This window comes from Sinocyclocheilus rhinocerous, unplaced genomic scaffold, assembly GCF_001515625.1.
Source record: "Sinocyclocheilus rhinocerous isolate Xijiao unplaced genomic scaffold, SAMN03320098_v1.1 scaffold708, whole genome shotgun sequence".
NCBI lineage: Eukaryota > Metazoa > Chordata > Actinopteri > Cypriniformes > Cyprinidae > Sinocyclocheilus > Sinocyclocheilus rhinocerous.
This window is the reverse complement of record NW_015635523.1, coordinates 1,074,864-1,095,404: the sequence shown is the minus strand read 5'-3', so window position 1 is coordinate 1,095,404 and position 20,541 is coordinate 1,074,864. Positions and strand designations below refer to the sequence as shown.

The following is a 20,541-nucleotide window of genomic DNA, read 5'->3' as shown; positions in this document are numbered from 1 at the left end:
AAACACCAGCCGAGAGGCTGCCAGAAGTCATGTGATGGAAATCAACATTTTATCATCAAGTCTATCATGATGCTCATGTTGATACCACATATCAGAAGATACGAGATGAGTGCGATAATGTTATTTTAGGCCCTACATCCTAGCTTCTTGGAAGATACTTTGCATTGAATACTTAATGTATAGAAGCAAATCAATGCTCGTCTAAGGGGAAATAGACAGATACCCTAAAAGGAGACATATGTTGAGTAGGCATTATGATTGGATGAGTGTCACACACTCTGCAGATGCTCTGTATGATTTTCTGACCTTCTTGCAAGAATAAACCCTCTATTTTTTACTCTATAATACTTGCTGAGTTATTGCCTCACAATAAGAGTTGAAAACATTTTTCCACAACACTGCACTACAAAACTAGTATGCACTATGTAGTGTACACTAGATGATGTCTACATGCTGTGAAAAAGCAAATGTTTATTACAAAGGGATTTTATTTGTACTCTAAATTAAATGTACAAACTATATAAATAATTTTCACTCAGAAATTACTAGTAAATTTCACAAATAAGTGCAAAGAAATGGCAAGTAACACAAATAAATGTGAAATCTAGAAGTAAAAAGACTGAAAAAGTATTTTCTTGTAACCACCTTTACAGTGTAGGGGTGTTGCAACATACCAGTATTGATGATATTATTATTATTTTTTCAATTATATTGTTTGTGTCTTCTTCAGATGCTTCACTGATTAATAAGTCACAAAAAATAAGTGTTGAGTAATTATCAAACAATAAAAAATAGGTCTAGTTTTAACTACTTTCTGACACTGGTGAATGAGGTCAGCTAATATATTCCCTGCTGTTATTATAAGACTAATTATGTCTTCATTAGCATAATCTGCTAATCTGTTAGATTAGATTAGAAATTAATCACTATACTTTGTTCACCATGACAGAAACAAAAAAAAACCAATAGCCTTAGTCTAATAAATACACACAACAGGCCAGGAGGGGCTTCATTATCTAGAAAGTCGCAATTCCAGTTATGGAAATAGAAACCTTTACTGACGATAAGAGATAAGAATATATTTTAAATTAGCTGCTTATTATGTGCAAAATTATAATAAGAAAGGTCATTTAATTTCGATAGTACGGTGGCAATCAGAAATGTCCTCATAAGGGACAAGCAGAGGCTGAAGGCGAGGCGATATGCAATATATCTAAATGAATCATGCGCCGTTTGATCCGCGGCTGATATTAGATTTTCCCTCTCTCTTATTATTGGTCCTCCCTGAATTGGCCGAGTGATATAAACACTGATGGCAGCTTTAGTGCCGCCGACTCTGTGCATTTACGCCTGACCTCGATGTGCTGTTGCTCGGGGAATATGAGAAGTGTCTCACTGATAAAGCCACCTGCAATATTTAGATTTTTTCCTTTTTTTTCTTTTTTGATGTAGCCACAGAAACTGAGCCGTAATATACTTTCTGGGCCATGTCTGGGAGAGAGTGGCAGTGTTAGAAGTAGTCTGCCTCACAGACCACTGCACAGGAAAAAAATAAAGCGAAAATAGGATGATGAAAGAGAACCTGGTGGCGCTGCAGTGACATATCTCTGTTTCTAACGTCCGCCCTTGAAGGGAGGGAGGCAGATATAGAAAGCCATCCGAGAAGGGCAAGAGAAAGTAAGGTTGTACACAGGTAAATGAAAGAGGGTGAGGAGAATTGTGGGTTATCGAAACAAGTAGTTTCCAGCCACTAGTAATTCACTGCACAGATGATGACTTTCATAGCCCTGGACCTGTATTCGATCCTGTGGGGATCGGTAAATCTGTCAGAGAGCGAGTAAACTCCATTCCCCCCCTGTAATCTCATTTGCCTTTGATGACAGCGGTGCATCACATGATGCTGGCGGTTTGGCAGTGGCAAAGTCGATCCTGGCAGCCAAACCCACCGACCACACATCAGCTGCTGTTACAGCCGCAAAAAAAATCCCATTATCCATTCTGGAAAACCATTATCTGCTAATGTACAAATTTAAAAAAAAAATTTTTTATGTGTTATCTAGGAGTGTTTTAAGGGCCTAATGGAGTTCTTATCTGTATTTTGCTCTGGATTCTGGATTCGCAAAATAAAATGTTGCTAATTACATGCTGCACTGGAGGTTTCTCATCTAATCGGTTAATGTATTTCCATATCATGGCTTTTTTGAATACGGGAATTTGAGTTTTTGGTCAGTTCCTGCCTTTAGAATTGCTTTAAAGGGATAGTACACAAAAAAAAAAAAAAAAAACACTGGAAGATATTAAATAAAATAAATAAGAAGAATGTACCATTAATACGTCTGTTTAAGCCCTGTATTTGACCAAAAGCGGTTGCACACAACAGCTAGGATTTGAACAGATCCATTAAAGCAATAGCTCACCCAAAAATGATTTGCTGAACAATTACTCACCCTCAGACCATCCAAGATGTAGATAAGTTTGTTTCTAAATCAAAAAACAGATTTAGAGAAATTTAGCAGTACATCATAAGCTCACCAACGGATCCTCTGCAGTGAATGGGTGCCGTCAGAATTAGAGTTCAAACAGTTGATAAAAAACATCACAATAATCCACAAGTAATCCACACAACTCCAGTCCATCAATTAACATATTGTGGGGTGAAAATCAGGCCAAAATCCATAATGATGCTTCCTCCAGTGAAAAGGTTTTCCTCACATCAAAATCCATTGACATATTTGTTTAGAACTATTTTAGACTGCTTGATTTGTGCATATTTCTCTCCTGATTCAGATGAGACAAATTTCACTGGAGAAAGCGATATTGAGGATTCATATTATAATCAGAAGCAATGCTTTGAAGATAAAAACATCTTTTTTAACTTATTTGGGCCAGATTTTCTAACAGCTTGCGCCAGCGCAAACCATCTTTTGGCATTAAAATAGTAGGCTACTGTCAGGATTTACTAAAGACGCGCAGTGAAGAATTACGCTGAAAAGGCATGGACACAGTATTAAAATGAATCACGCAACGCGATTTACTGGTAATTACTGGTATTTGCTGCATTATTTAACGCCCCAAAAAAGCATGTCTTAAACTATTTTGTGCTTGAAATGGCTGCATTTGTTGTTGCTAGGAGGAGGCACCGCAGAGAACAGAGAGTGCGTGGTAGAAGGGAGAGGATTTTTTCCCCCACACGTATTAATTTATTTGGAATGCCAGAAGAACACATTATCCGAATCCGAAAATATCCCTACGCTAGTTTGTTCTGCGCTTGGTAGATTGCGTTGGTCATTATGGAAATCAGATGTTGCGTCTGTGTTCTTTAATTTGTGCGTTGGCAGTAAATCACCCGTAGAAATTTCCACGCCCATCGGCATTGCGCTCTCGTGCTAATTTGCCCTGTTTAATAAATCTGGCCATTTGTTTCTTACAAATACACAGCTTTTCACCTCACAGGGAGTTAATTGATGTACTGAAGTCATGTGGATTACTTGTGGATTATTGTGGTGTTTTTGTCAGCTGTTTGAACTCTCATTCTGACGGCACCCATTCACTGCAGCGGATTTATGATGTAATGAAGAAACTCATCCACATCTTGGATGGGCTGAGGGTGAGTACCTTTTCAGCAATTTTTTTTTATTTTTGTGTGAACTATTCCTTTAATGGGTTTGTTCAAATTGTGGCAGTTGTGTACAACAGTGACTGAGTCCTTTCTGCCAAATGCAGGGCTTAAACATAGACATCTTCATGGGAAATTCTTCTTATTTATTTCTTCAAAGAGAGAGTTGACATTTTGAGCGAATCAGGCGGTTGTTAGAAATAGCATAATTGGATCCTTGGGCTTCAATTTATAGCCGTACTGTACATCCAAATTCAGCTTTAGGATAAGTCTCTCCAGGTGATACTCTAAAATTCATTACCAAGTGTCACTTTGTTTCACTTTCATCACACAGAGAAATGTCCTGTTCATTTTAAAGTCTTCGAACGGCATATGCCTCAAACAAAAGCGTATTGCAAAGTAATGGCATAATAATGGCTTGTATTTGTGAAGAAATCACAAATGTGTTGGGTTGCTAATTTGTCTGGAGGCATATCTAATATGACAAGTCTATATAAGTAGCTGCTGTGAATTCAATAGGAACATCTCATTACAGTCTAGCATGCTCTTTCCCACCGAGGAGGATCACCATGGCGATTAGAGTGAGAGCAAAGAAGCACATCATGTTTTGCATTAGTGAGAGACGTTGTCTACACAGTAATTTAATCTACTTGAGATCTTCTTTAAGTCTTTATGTGTCATTTTAGAGCATTCATGCGGTATTTGCTTTTTGCTTTATAACAAGACAAGCCTATAACAAGGTCAACTCAAAACAAATGTGTCATAAAGTGTAACATAACTTTTTAATTATCATTTAGATTTTTTGAAATATAAAGTGACAGTAGAGACTTATATTAATTAAAATGTCATTTTTAATGCAATTTCTATTTCAAATAAATACACATGTTAAGCAGTACAACTTTTTTCAACATTGATAATATAGAAGAAATGTTTCTTGAGCATATTAGAATGATTTCTGAAGGATCATGTGACACTAAATATATTATATTTTAAAATATATATAATTTTTAAAATTGTAATAAGATTTCACAGTATTGCGGCTTTAAAAATCATACCTACCACAAACTTTGGATATTGTAAGACTCTAGAACAAAGAATAAGGACTTTTATAATAGAATATAATAGAATAAGAACAAAATACAATAAATACTTGGAATATACAGTAGCACTTGAGGCATGTGGACCAATTTAATGATTTTTTTTATTATTTTTTTTTTTTTATTTTAAGTTTGATGTGTTGTTGTAGTTGCATAGAAATTCTTCGCAATTCCTTTTTTGTGTTTCGTGGTAAAATAACAGCATACACATAAGGGTGAGTAAATAATGACATTTTGATTTCCATTTTTAAAAGAAAACTCCTGTAACACTCATATTTATCTGCATTTTCATTTCTGATTGTATAATATCTCACACAGTGACATAACATTTTGTCAAATGCAGAAGAGACCCCTCAAAATGCTCTCACCTCTGCAGACTTTAAATGACAGCACTCCTCTTCAGTAACCAGGTAACCAATTTGAACCTGTCAGTTAAACATGTATGAAGAGCGATTGGCTAATCTGTGCTCGTAAATTAAATATGGCTGCGCGGAAAGCCAGATGGCTCTGTGGTGTAGAGTTATTCCTGGTAATTTAGTCTCTGAATTTAAACCAGTCAACGGAAAATGAGAAGTGTCTTGATTCACAAAATTCTTCAAGGGGGTTCTGTTTGTGAGATGTGTTGACACAAGATAAGAGTAATTGCTGCAAAATGTCTGTGCTGTGTGTAATGAGCGCTATCTCTCTTAAACGTCAATGCTTGAGAGACGACTTTCAAGAACAAATACTCTTTCACAGCCTCTGTTTCAAGCAGAACCGATGCTTTGAGGTATTTTGGAAACCATCTCTGCCAACCGGTTTGCAATACACCTTTTGGAATGTTATGCAAATGGAATGCTCTGTTTCATAAGACCACCACAGATGAAAGCGGCCAAAAGCTGGTTTGATGTATAAAACATGAATTACTTTTGAAGGTTTCACAGGTGTACAATAGCAGCACATCCCCTATCACTGAGCAAGGCAATTCATTAATGCAAAGGGCTAAAGTCCAGGGATTTTTTATTTTATTTTATTTTATTTTATTTTATTTATTTATTTATGTATTTATTATTTTATTTTATTTTATTTTATTTTATTTTTTTTATTTTGATGTAGAATATGGCCGTGCAGAATTTGTGCTTTATAAGTAGCCTACTAATAAACAGCCAATATATTAATAATTAGCATGCTAATAAGCAACTAGTTAATAGTGAGAATTGGTCCCTATACTAAAGTGTTACCATTATTTTCATAGAAAAAGAAAAGAATGAAGAAAGGTGCACTTTTTATTTTCTAATACTCTTGAGTCATTTTCTGCAAGTCTGCGCCTCTTCAAAGTGTAGGTAAATTATCATACAAATGCTTCTCTGCGCTTATAATTCCCATTAATCTGGTTTTATTTTTCATAATAGCCGCTAGTAAACTTCCCCCCTGCCTCTTAGACTTTATTAAAGATGTAGCGATACACACAATTCTCTTATCACTGTTTCACAACAGGATTTGACTGGAGCATGAACCAGTTCAAAACATTTCAGGTGGATTTGTTTTAATGAACCCAACCTCTGTTTTTTGAACGAGAGATTTAGAGAGCTGCAAGTGCTTTCTTTGAATACTCATACAATTACACTAATTATCTCAGTCCCTGCTTACCTGTACTGCAGTCCTCTCCTTTGCTCAGGCTATAAAAACTAAATATGCTATTGACGTAAACACTTATGTCTTACTCTCCAATCCATACAGTAAACTTACTTGTCCTTGAAAATACCCCTTTAATGGCTTGTTATGGCTGTACGTTGTTACAGCACCATCATAAAATATTACTGCCAGTGCTGCATTGGTGTAGATCTTTAGTATAACAGTATACTACTACTAGTTTGATTGCTGTGAATTAAAACCCCAGAGCATTATGACACGGTCAGGGCATTGTGTCTTTTATTACATAGTTTTTTGCCATCCATGCATATGTTTCTATAATTACTACACACTGTGAATAGTTTGTCATGCAAAGTGCATCTGTGTCAGAACAATATTTGATGCTTTGTGCAAGTCAGTAGTCTGATCTTAAAGGTTGAAATGTGTAGAATCAGACATGTTACAAAATAGAACGGATGGAGTTTAATTACAGTAACCTGATTTTACCACACATCTATTGAATTTGCTGGATGAGCACCATCATATTCTGATGCTGATGATATTTTATCAGGGGATCTGATCTTAATAAAAGAAACTGAAAGTATTTCTATAATTATATGTTAATTAAATCCTACATAGGTTATGAAATGACTTCAGGTAAAATTAAATAGTGACACGCTTGGAATGACACATTTTACAAACCAAAAATAGTCAATATTTATATTTTTTATTTATTTTTAATTTTAAATATTGTATTTATTTTTAATAAAGAGCAACATACATGTAAGATACATACTAAACATGCCTATGTTGTTGTTATTTTTTATTTATTTATCCAGCCAGCCAGCAAGTAAGATGATAGATAGATAGATAGATAGATAGATAGATAGATGGATGGATGGATAGATAGATTAAACATTTTATTCAGCAAAGACACATTAAATTGTTTAAAACTGACAGATAGAAACATTTGTAATGTTACAAAAGAAAAAATATTAATTTAAAGTAAATTCTGTTCTTTTGAACGTTCTAGTCATCAAAGAATCCTGAAAAAATGTATCAGAGTTTCCACAAAATATTAAGTGCAAAATCATTTTCTGAAAGGTCATATCACACATTTGTACTATCATATCATAATATAATATAATATAATATAATATAATAGTAGCTACTATAGTAGCTTTAATTAGCATCCCTATTATAGAAGTAAATCACAACAGTAAAAATAAAACCTCCAGTTTCTCTTCCTTTGAAGACAAAAGTGTTCCAGCTTTTGCAATGACACTCCAATATAGGACAAGTTAGAAGAAAATGCTGTTAAAATGCTGGCAAAGCAGAGACAGAAAACCATTACTAGTGTAAGACAAAGAGGAGTTCAAGCGACATCAATCTCTGTATTGGAAAATAATGGTCACTTCCACCCCAAAGAGTCGAATTGCTCTCGGCTACCAGCCTTTTCCCCATCTCTCTCAGCTCAGATTCTTCAGTTCCGGTGTATAGAGATCTGCCCGATCACTCATTCCAGCATGTCACTATGTGTTAGATGAAGAAAGAGAGTGATTTAGCACACTAGCGTGAGTGTGTGGACGTGCACTTGGAGGTGTACCATTACATTCCGGTCGCAAGCCACTTGGAGCTCTCACTTAAGCCATAAACACTGTTTTCACAGATACGTGAGGACACATATTATCCCTCTCAGAGCAGCATTTCAACTTGATTATTGTTTTTCAGCAGTACTCTTAACCCAGGCAATCATCAACTAGGTGTTTTGAATGCTGAAGTGGGTTCCGTTTAGCAGGCTAAAGCAAAACACTGAAAATTACAAAAGGCCCTCTATGATATATAACTGAGTTCTCATAGTGACATGATATTACATAGCCAGCAGCATTGCACCAAATCAGCTGGGAGCCCACAAACTGGGAATTGAGCTGTCGTCCCACAAATGTTATTTAAGTGCCGTGCCAATGCACTAAAGTCAACATTGCCAGCAGGGCAGAGTTTAGCAGAGCTTATGCTGTCTTAGTGAGTAAGGTTTCACAGCTTCAGTTTATACAGATGTCTTAACTTATAGTGGCAAAATTTCCCTGTTGAGAAAACCTTCAGGCGGTGGTATTTTTTTATCTGGGTGTTTTCTCCTTCTCAGAGGTGGAGGAGTACTTCCAAATGTATGCTTTCCGCCACAACTGATAAACAAGGTTTGTTTGTACAGTACTGGTCAAAGTTGGACTCAAGCTTATTTCTAGCATATTTCTATAATTATATGTTAATTCAATCCCACATATGACTTCAGAAAATTATAGTGCCGCACTTGGAATGACACACATTCTACATTACCAAAAATAGCAAATAATCATATTTTAAAAAGAATATTTTCCACATATATGATATATATTTGGTGTATACACTCTAATGTTCAAAAGTTTGAAATGAAACCTTTTAATAAGCAAGAATTCAAAGACTGGTAAATAGTGAAAGACATGTAGAATGTTACAAAAAAAAGTCTATTTGAATAAATGCTGGGGGGGTCCCCCACAATGTCAAAAATTTCAGGTTTTACTATCCTTGTGGGGACATTTGGTCCCCACAGTGTAGCATAAACACACACACACACACACACACATGGCTATATATTGATATACAGTATATATTGCTTTTATATATAGTTTTGTGCGTTTTTCCTTTTTGATATTTTTGATTATTAAATACTTAGAATAATTTGCAAGTAGTTTAAATAGCATGTTAACCATTAGAACACGTATGAATCATCTTAACCTTAAAATAACACAGAAGTTATGTGGGTAGGTATGTCATTCAGTTTGGATTTTCAAAACAATCTCTTAAAAAGGTGCGCGACGCCTTAATTTTGTACTTCAATTTTCCTGTCATCCTCTCTGTCTAGACATTATTCTTTTCGGTTCTCAAAAATATGGGTAATTTGATTTGTGATTTTGTGCAACAAAGCTCAATTTTCTCTCTCGAGTGCTTCTTGAACAGTCGTGTTGAATGGCAGAGGCTGCAACCACAAGGCAATCAATGAATGTCGCTCACGCAATTGCATTACTCCATACAACAGCCGCTGATTTGCGCGCTGTACTGCTGCTATGACAACAGCGCGCGGTTTATCTAACTTGTGCGTGATTTACAGTCTCTATTCCGCGGTAAGGAGGCTCTAAAAGAAAACCGAGCAACGGTCCCACTGGAGGGAGACTTTTTTTTTTTTTTTAGAAGACTGTGTATACTCACACTGTACTGCACTGAGGAACCACAAACACCCTCCATATCCATTCACGCGCAGCTGGAATGACATTTTGGCAGGTTCATTCGCTCTCGGCTCTCTTGCCTTCACTTCTTAAAGTTTGAGACAGCGTGTCAGTGAGGGAAAAAGGTGGATTTTGAGTTCGAATATTAAATGACCTAAGAAAGCAGAAAGATTGAGGGCACCACTAAAGTGTACATTTACATCATACGTTATTTTATTTTACCCCCATTTCCATGGCGACGGCACGGCGCGGTCATCGATAAGCGCTCTGTACTGAGTACGCGAGGGATTTTGTTGTCTACCTGGGGAGGAAATCTGGATTAACAGATGAACTGTAATGGCTAACTAACGCGTTTCTCTTTTGGACTACTGTGAACGGATTTCCACTCCGAGAACTCCGCAAATGAAGATGGTTGTGTGTGGATGCTGCGCGGCGTCCTGGAGGAGGTGTGTGGTGATGAGTCTCAGACTGTTGTTCCTTCTCCCCGCAGGTCTGCCTGTCCGCAGTCAGGGAGAATCCCAATCCGATAACAAACAGATGGACAATATCACCATCAGACAAGGAGAGACGCTCTTCCTCAGGTAGGCGGTGATGGTTGTGCATTTATCATGCTGTCATGTTGCTGTGTCCTGCGCGAAAAGAGCATCAGGACTGTCAAGTGTTTTGCGTGTCGGTTCATGACGTTTGTCAGCTGCTTTTTTAAAGATGTATGTTACAGAGTAAAATGGCTTAGTTAGCTTCAAAATTAGTGAAATTGTTAATGTGCTTTGTGTTTTCCTTTATAAGTTTTGGTGCACAAACTGTAAACTGATTCAACTCACTATAATTGAAAACAGATTTTATAAGTGCTGCACTACTTTTAAAAAAATGTAATTCAAGTGGTCACAACCTGCAGTTCATTGCATTTTTCCAGCCACTTTGAATTTAATTAGCCTACTGAAGAAGAACATTAAGTTGAAACGGATATGAAAACTGATAAAATTATTTATTTTTTGTGGAAAATCAAATTGAAACAAATGTTTAATTACGTAATTATGTGAACATTTGCACAGTGCAGAAAATATTAGAATAAATTATCTACTAAAGCATCCAAGTGTAGGAAGGATGCAACAAATTTTGACTTGTCAGTGGAATATGTAAACTGGACATTTTGTACTGTTTTCAAATGTAATGCATTACCTTCTTTGAGGCCCAGTAGTTCCCAAGTACTTTGCATTTTATGTTTGTCTATTTAAAGTTGTTTAAAAGGTCTATTTAAAGTTATTTTTTTATTATTATTTGTGACCCTGGACCACAAAACCAGTCATAAGTGTCCATTTAAAAAAAAAAAATCATTTTTCAGATTAATTTCAGATTTGATCCTTTTTCTGAATAAATAAGCTTTCCATTGATGTATGGTTTGTTTGGATAGGACAATATTTTGCCGAGATACAACTGCTTCTGGAAAATCTGGAATCTGAGGTTGCAAAAAAATTCAAATATTGAGAAAATCGCCTTTAAAGTTGTCCAAATGTAGTCCTTAGCAATGCATATTACTAATCAAAAATTAAGATTTGATATATTTACAGCAGGAAATTTACAAAATGTCTTCATGGAACATGATCTTTACATAATATCCTAATGATTTTTGGCATAAAAGATAAATCGATAATTTTGACCCATACAATGTATTGTTGGCTATTGCTAGAAATATACCTGTGCGACTTATGACTGGTTTTGTGGTCCAGGGTCGTATACAATTATTTTAAGCTGTTTGTGTGTGTTTAACTTTTATTAACTAGCTAACTGTGTTCTGTGTGCTTGTAAGTAGCCATAGTTTGTGAATAAAATTGTCCCCCAAAGTGTGGTAAATGTGACAAAACCTCCCTTTGGGCATGTCCTCAATTGGAAAAAATATACATAACTAAGGAAAAGTATGTGTGTGTCAGGTTTTGCCTATACTGAGGGGAACAAATGTCTCCACAGGGATAGTAAAACCTAAATTCAGCTACATTGTGGAGAATAGATAACTTTAGTGAGGAAAGCAACTTAATGAACATAATAAACAATGTCTTAATGAAAGTGTAAAAATTTAGAAACTTTTCTGTAAGAGTTTGGTTTAGGGTTAGAGCATAAAAATGATAGAATTCAATGGAAAGTCCCCACAGAAAAAACAAAACATGACAGAAAAACACATGTCTGCCATATGTGTTTGGGTGCTTGTGTTGCACACAAAAAACCGGGCTAGTTATTTTGGTGACTAATGTTTTGGACCTTCATATTGTCTTAATGCGGGGAAACATGAACTAGTAACCTTTAGGATATTCACATGACTAACAGGATTACACCCACTTTAATAAAGCTTAACCTCTGTGCAGGGATAGAAAAACTTGCTAGTGGAGATGACTGATTGACAGTGTATTTAATACACAGTGTCTGCTGTTTACTTAAATATTATGTTGGATTTAATTATACTATTTTTTTAACTTTAAAAAGTAGATTCATGCAGTCATCATGCCCTAAACATTTCCAGAAAGTGACTGACTTGATTTTAGTAATATGGCAGTTCATTCTACAGTGAGTTGGAACAAATCTTGGTTATTTAATGTAATCTTGTATAAAAAAAATGTTGTTTCCTGCAGTCATAAATACAGCTTCCTGTATTTGAGTGTTAAATCAAACCTGTCCACAAATATATTGGCTTATTTAAAATTCTGCCAAAGTTATAAACCTCCATTCTGATTGTACGATGGGTGCAGCAGTTTCACTGATGCATTGCCAGTCATTGTGACAGCTGCACAGTTTACAGTTATTGGTGTCATCATACCCGACCGCCCAAGGTGATGTTTTCAGTCATATCGCCCCCTCAGGTGAACATTAGTAGAAAACTAAATCTGGCAGTTCCAATTACTCTTAGGCCAAAAACATAACAAGGCCATTACATTAAAAATAAGATTCATTGCATAAGTCCTCAACAGCATGGGCTAAATTAAAGCCCTCTTACAGAATTATGTGACAAAATTTGAGGGAGTTTGAGGGCAGTGAGTGGGCGTTGAAGTGCCGAACTGTCTGGAGAGGATTATGGGATATGGCAATTTATTGGCTGGAAGACGAAGAGGAGGACTGTTATGGTTTAAAAGGTGAAATTGATGAGCAGCAGAAGTACGAAAAGAAAAGACACAAGTAACAATTAAAATAAACAGCTGCTCATTAACAAATGTGCAGATGAGAAAATGTGGTTGCGAGAAGAAACTTCAGGTCACAGATGACAGGTAAGTAAGAATTTAGGATGGTTTAAGCAATTAAAAGAAAATGTTAATGAGGAATACAAAACAAGCAGCCATGAATTCACTAGTATTGAGAGACTTGCAATCCTAGCTTCAGATTGGGAGAGAGTAAAGCCTGTTTTCCCCTGAGTGTTGTGATTGCCATGTTTGAAAATCTGTTAGGAAAGGAACTAGGATGACAATAACTTTCCTGACAAAAGGCCTGTTTTGTTTGTTGGAAAAAATAAATGAACTGTATCATATGGAAGAAGAAAAAATAAACTACCTAGGGTATAAACTAACAATCGAAACTCAAGCCAAACTTGTTGAACTTAATGAATTTCCACATGCTACTTCCTAGCTCTATCTCTCTGGTCACAGCTGCCAACCTTTTCTCACTTTGCTATTTTAAAGCAGAGTTGATACATCTAGCCAACATCGAGAACCCTGATTGAGGAGTAAGGATTGGATGGAAACAGCACTCACTTTTTCACTTGTGGTGGCTGAAAGGCCTGTGATTTATTGGTGTGCTGCTTTCATACCTTGTTAATACCACCGAGAGCTGGTACGCTGACCTTGTGCTACTTGTTGAAACTCAGAGCAGCCAATTTCCTCTCTCCCAGCATTTTCACTCTCAACGTGGAACAAAAAGCATCTCTGAGATTTACCTCAGCAATTTAGTAGGTGGTTAAACAGCATGAAAACATTCATACCATCTCATGACGGTTCCCGTAGAATGCTGCTCTCATGTTTGCAGGGAGTGCTCCTGAGTCTTCTGTGATAATATCTTCCAGCCACTTGTCTGTCTGTTGTTGTTGACACCTGATATATCAGCTGTCGTTATCACCAGCTTCCCAAATGCTGGTGGATAGAAGCAAATCCCTGCAATTTCTGAAGAGTCCACCAGGTTTAACCTGCATATCAATCCAATATTGTTTCTCTCTCTGTGGATTTGTGGATATAAGGGCTGCATTATTCTGTCAGACAATCATATTTTGATTATTTTGATAGGTAAATGCAATTTTAACTGTGATGGGATACACATTCAACACCTATTTTTGCTATTGTTTGGGAGTTTGTGCTTGATGATTGGAAATGTTCACTACATTTGCATATTAGTGTGGGAATAACGCTACGGGCCAAGCGCTTTCCACAAGGAAACGGCTCTGACAGTATATGTTTTTTTTTTTTATCTGTTGTATCAGACTAAATGTAAATCGAATGTGAATTTGGTAAGATAGCATTTCATTTGATCCAGATACATGAATCTCTAAAAATCACACAATGCACGAATCCCTGCTAAACAGTATAAAATACAATTGAAGCAGCAGCTCTCATGTTCCAGGTGCAAGTTCAGAGAGAAAAAAAAAAACTTGTGTACAACCTAAAAAATAAAGAAATGAAAAAATGCATAAGAACAAATCAGTGAATCAGTTGAATGAATGACTCGATGACTCACTCATTGAGTCACTTGTTGCAACCGTATTGATGTAACTTGCTGAAAGTTGCCCATCACCACTTCATAGCAACTTATATTTTCTTCACAAAATGCTAATATCTAGTTTATTTTTCAGTTCATGTTTCACTAAAAGCTTTTATTCCATCACTTTTCCAATTCTGAAATATTACTGTACATGTAATATGTACCATAAAGACTTCTTCACAATGTTATTTGGATCTTTTCAGATCCTAAATGAAAACTCGACAGAAGTATAGTATATCATCCATCATAAAAAAAGTATTTTTAGATTTTATGCATCAGCTTAAATTCACCATCCCGTTACTTCTCCTCACAAATCTCAGCTGTGATATCTAGCAATCACATATTCCTGTAGAAAGCTCAAAGTTCTCTTTTATTAACTGAACCGTATTGAACGATCAGATATATTGCGAATATCTGCAGCAGAGACTGAGAAAAGAATAAACGGCAGAGGTTTGAATGGACTGCTGCTTTGGAAAAAAAATAAGCTTCTTGCTGATAAGATTGAGAGGGCGCTAATTTGATTTCACAGCGAGCTGCTCAACATTATCTGTCTAATTCCACTTTCCTTTACCTTACATCAACATTTTCTTGTCTCTCATTAAAGCCTAATCATTTGAGCCACCATCACAGGGCCAGACAGGAGCACAGGGTGCTGTCAGAATGAATGACCATCCAGACGATTCAGAGACCCGAGATTAATCAGTGTTTTGATATTTCGGAATTCATTCGCAATGGCGGAAATGGACCTCTACTGTAGTTTGATTAATTTTTTGGCAGAAAGGAGCTTGCATCCTGCCCCGGTAAGGGGATGAAAGACTAGGCGCATCTGTTAGCGAGTGCATTAGCGACAGCTGTTTGTCACTCATTCTGGTTTGAACCGCCATCGGGGCATAATGACACTGTGGCGGCTCTTTGGCTTCGCCACACACCAAATGGTCCCAACACCTTGCTGTCTCTCAGACCATTTCCTTTCACCAGACTCATTAACCTTTCAGAGGACAGAGAGTGAGAGAAGGAAAAACAAAAACAAGGCAGAAAAACACTGCGGATGTAATCACACTTAGCCTTGGTTTTTCCTGTTTTTCTTTGAAACCTAAAATCACAGAAAGTGTACTCTACAAAAAAGTCTCCATCTTTTGCTTTGGCTTTCTCTCGATAAATTTGGCCTAGATGATTCATTTCCTGACCACGAAAGTGGAATTGTGATTTTGGATAAATTGCATGTTTTCGATATCCATTACTTGCCTTTGAGAGCATAGATGGGCCACTTGTGAAGTCAAAATGTGCCAAGTTATGTAACCTCAAAACTACAAAGGCTTTTTTGTTTTTCACCAAATAGTGGATGTTTTAAAGCATACATCAGTTCTCAGTCTAAAAATCATGTGATGCTGCTGAACAGTTCTTCTACAATTTGTGCTTAATTGTGATCAAATTTGGTGTACAAACCTCAGCAATTTGGTGTCTTAACTTGTACTGTATATATTGACATTATATTGACTGCTGGTCATGCTGCTTTGTCACTGACCAACCCCTATTGACCAATACTTAGAAATATGAAATATGTATGCTGATTTATTTATTTTGAGGTTGCTTGTCACTGCATTATCAGGTACTTTCAAAATAGAGTCCAAGTGCCCTTCAGGGGGTGATAGAGGGTCTGTGGAAGAGTTCAGAGAAAAAAAGGTTTGTACATCTAAAATTACTTTTAATAGTGGGTAAAAAATGATATCAACTTAAGTTTATATGTAAAGAATTAAATACAAAGTTAACATTTACTGAAGTTTACTCTTCAGGTTAATGCATCTAAAATTACTCTGATAGCAGAAAAGGATATGCTGTCAAATTAAGTTTATATTTTCCAAATACAAATTTAATCACTTGTTTTGGATTCAGTGCAATGACAATTTAAAATTCAGTTGTATAATTTATATATTGTCACACTTAATATTTTTCTCTTATAGTTTACATACATTCAAAATATGTTGCTGCATTTGTTTTTAAGGAAGGTTTCATCATATTCTGGGTTCTTTTGGGAGTCAAAACGTTTAAAAACCCCAGACATATAAGATTCCTTCTCAAGATTTTTTCTCAAGATTGAATCTCTGGATGACTTTTTTTATCCTCTTGGTTTATTCGACAGAAACAATAACATACATCAAGCTCATTTTAGAACCATTTCAAAACAACAAAAGCTTTACTGTAATTATTCAGATCCTTGAACAACAACAGACAGACAGCGTTACCTAGCACAGGTTGCCAGCACTTCACTTCATTCTTAAAATGCATCCCCGCAGCAAAACACACTCCTTAGACTTGATATTTTGCCCACGCACACCTATTAGAAATTCCTGAATGCTGTTTACAGTCTACTTTATCACCAAGGCCCAGAACTAAGCGGTTGATACCTGTATCCCCAGAGCTGGAGCTAGTGGGAGAGAGATGTAGGATTCAGCTTTTCAGCATGTCACTTTTTTCCTGCCAGATTGCGTCACTGTGGCGAGCGGTTCAGGGCTGACTAGTGCAGGTGTGTGGTGCTGAGCGCCTGTGGGGAGGCGTTGCTCTGGGCATCTGGACCGCAGCCAAAGACTTTAGAGGTGGGAGACTGGTTTCACTGAATTAGGTGCTTAAAGGTCTAAACTCCGCCTCTGCAGAGCAAGGTTAACAAAATCAAGACTGCACAAGCATAAACACACACAAAACACATCCAAACACATAACAGTGTGATCACAAAAACCTGCAAATGAAGGTAAGGAGTGCCTGGTAACAAGGGTACAGGGCTAATTTTTTTCACTAAGCATTTGATTGCATGCCAGATTCTATATGAAAACTAAGACTCTTTTTTTTCAGCTCAGGACAGAGTTCATTAGCTATTAAAGAGCTATGTTTTTCTGTTCAGGGTTCTGATTGAATGGTCAGTCACTCACTCCCTTGTACTCATCTATTACATGCATAATCAATGTTATGTATAGATATAGACCATCATCATTTGCTTCCCTTCATTTGCTTGAATAAAAAGACTCCTGAGGCCCGGGTATTTTTAGTCCGCTGATGGGACTCGGTCTGTTGCACAAAGTGAAACAGTTTGCAAGAAGAATTTACGTCTCTTGTTTATTTCTCTCGGGAGGGTCTGTCATTAAAGCGGCAAGATGTTCACAATCTGTCTTATAAGAGATGAAGAGGGTATTTAATACATATTATGTCACCCGGACTTGCGTTCTGCTTTGCACCAAAATTGTCAAGGGACATCTTTTTTCTTAGGTCATGCAAAAGCGCTATTCTGTAAAAATTATTTTGGAAAATTACCTACTCCGGGGGGCCTTTAGTCCTGTCCAGAGAGGAATATCAGTGATGGCACAATCATTTTGACGTTCATTGAATGCTGTAACTAAAGCGAAATTTCTTGTTGTGCTACTTGGTGTACCTTCAATATGGATCTTGACTTTTTATGGATTTAGAAGAATGAGCATAGTAGCAACGTCAAGTATGATCCTCACCTTAATTAATTTTTCCCTTAATTGCATACTTAATGATTGATGATGATCATATGTGATGTGATCAAGCAAAACTAGGAAAATTTTGATACCATATGAAAGCTGGGTTCAAGCCTTTTCCAAAACTTTCCAAAATGTAACAAAAGTTATGGTTATCTGAATTTGGCTGATAGCTATGATTTTCAGGAATGGAATTATGAGAAAAACAGGTTTAAAGTGAGGCAATGAAAATAGAAACACAACAGTCAAGTATCACAAATAAACGTCAATTTACTGTGGTAAAATACTTATTTTAGTCACCGTACATGATGTAAAATATACAAAATGACCCCAATGAACACAGAACACTTGCAAACATTTGAACATTAAGTGTATATATCTGTTCATAAAACATTACAGATTAATGCGTGCAGGCTCTCCAATTCTTCTCCTGTTCTACTCTGGACTTAATACATAACCAGACACAATTCGGGGTTGTAACTTGTAGTTTTGTGTTCTAAACTTGTAGTTTTAGTTCATGCTGTCACTATTTGAACTAAATGAAAGTAATGCATAGTGATATGAAAATGGTGCTGGGGGTTCTTTAAGAAAGAGGGCTGTCTGTCAGGAGTGCTATATTGCATCATTACACAAACAGAATAACGTTACCCTGAAGAGGACAGTTTTCCATTGTTTATCATGGGCATAGTCTCTGAACCTTTGATCACCCCATGTATGTTTAGATAACATGAATAGTGTACATTGTAGTTTACATTTAGAAAAGCGAGCGCAGTGCAACTGTTTGTGCACCTGTGCATATAACTAGGGATGCATCGATCCGATACGATACTATACTATAGTATCGGTATCGGCTCCGAAACTGCCATTTTCTGTTGGATCGGGTATCGGTCAGACAAGACCGATCCAAATCCGATATAGGCCGTATATTATTCTGTGTTATTGTTAAGCCCCACAAAAGGCACAAAAACATTATAAAGCACCATAACGTTTTCGTGCACTATATTTCAAGTGTTTTGAAGCCGTTCCATAGTGTAATGTGAAGTATAGATGAATATTTAAGTCAAGTTCACGTAAACTCTTCTCCAAGCTGCGTCTGTCTGTCATCCTCCATTCAGCATTCAAACTGTGTGTCACGTTCGGTTACTACAGTCAAAGTCCCTTTAAGGCAAGTCATGTCACTCGGCAGCCATCTTTGAAATGCCTGTCGGGCATGCGAGTGCAGCTCCTATCTCTTTGTATGGGGAAACATCAAATTCTCCCAAAACTGTTCACTAAGCTTACAATTAAATTTGAAATCACCAATGAAATCTGACAACAACTGTGTCATAAATGTTGTTTCTTTTGCTCAAATAGCATTATAAAAAGCTTATTTTTAAGGCTAGATCAGCCAGTGTGCATGCGCAGACCTAAGCGCGCATCTCAGAACGCTGATTGTTTCTATAGCAACCGGGACTTCTAACGGCAGCTGCATTGACGCGATGACTTTACTGATTAGTGATTGGCTCTTTTACTCAGAAGGCGGGGTTTCCTGCAATTGAGCGGCCATATTAAGCGTTGCATTTTTCCTCATTCAAAACAATACGAGTGACACGTCTTGAGTATTCTATAGTCTTTGCTACAGTCAAAACGATGAAACTCTCTTCAAGAGCGCACAATAACTGAGATTTAAAACTGTTAAAAGAAAAGGCTCAATAAAATATTGCACAGATATAATACACTATGCAGCAATATCTCTTCCCTTTTTTATGCGGAGCGCTGCACGCTGTGACTCCGTGTTGCTTCAAGCACATCATTCTGCACACGGGATGTGCATAAGTGCTTTATGCTGCTCTGTATTGGAGCCATACCCTTTCGTATTATACTTTTGCGCAATGAAAGATTATCAATAGTCTTTTTTGTTCTGACGAATCAACTCGGTGTTCGCGCGCCGTCTGAAACACGTATCTGTGTGTGTGTGTGTGCTTTGCACGTGTGCGGCAGAACTGAAGATACGCTGTGCGAGATGCGCCTTGTGCACGCGCTTCAGGTGTGAGTCAGACTGCAAGACGAGATGGCAAAGAGTTGTTTTCTGCAACTTATTGCACTTAATAACTCTTTGTAACATCAAGCTATTCTCTGCTATATGCGTCGAACTAAAACTGACCTTTTGCAATGTTTTGATTTAAGTAGCCTATTATTAAAATGATTCAGATATCGCACGCCATTGCGATATGCATATTGCGATATTTACATTTGCGATATTTCGATAATTTCGATATATCGTGCAGCCCTACTACTTGTTTTTCATGAATGTATTTTACAACAATACAAAGAGCAATGTGTAACATTTGACCAGATTTAGTCCTACACTTATTAACTTCTGTTTGTTCCCCACTAAATAATGTTGTTTCACTAAATGTTTAGTTTAGTTTAATGTTTTTATAAAATAATTTTGCACCCCTGATTTTTCTAGAATAAGTTTTGCTGCTGAATTATCCACTAACCTAGTTTATAGTATTTTTTGTCATAGATTATGATTATATATTTTTTCATTTGTTATTTTCCATTAAAATGAAGTTGTCTATATTTAGCAGATTGTGTTTAACACACAAGAGTGATGATCAGGTCAACCCACAGACGTATAGAAATTCTACATTGATTTAAAAAATAAACTGTGCTGGTATTGAATCGGATCTGGCCGATACTCAGAATTTTTGGTATCGGATCGGTTCTGAAAAAATGGTATCGTTGCATCCCTA

At 36.7% G+C, this 20,541-nt stretch overlaps 1 protein-coding gene across 9 annotated transcripts in view; it reads left to right on the top strand.

Annotated features, from left to right (window-relative positions):
* Positions 1-20,541, top strand: part of LOC107746996 (neurotrimin-like) — a 337,453-nt gene that overhangs the window by 234,662 nt on the left and 82,250 nt on the right. For 8 of the 9 annotated variants that reach the window (XM_016561382.1, XM_016561381.1, XM_016561378.1 and 5 more), the window contains exon 1: positions 9,560-10,165. In XM_016561382.1, coding sequence (XP_016416868.1) covers positions 9,987-10,165 — 179 coding nt within the window. In that variant the 5' untranslated portion in view covers positions 9,560-9,986. Of the gene's footprint in view, positions 1-9,559; positions 10,166-20,541 lie in introns of those variants that run through there. The other variant, XM_016561376.1, reaches the window with a different exon arrangement.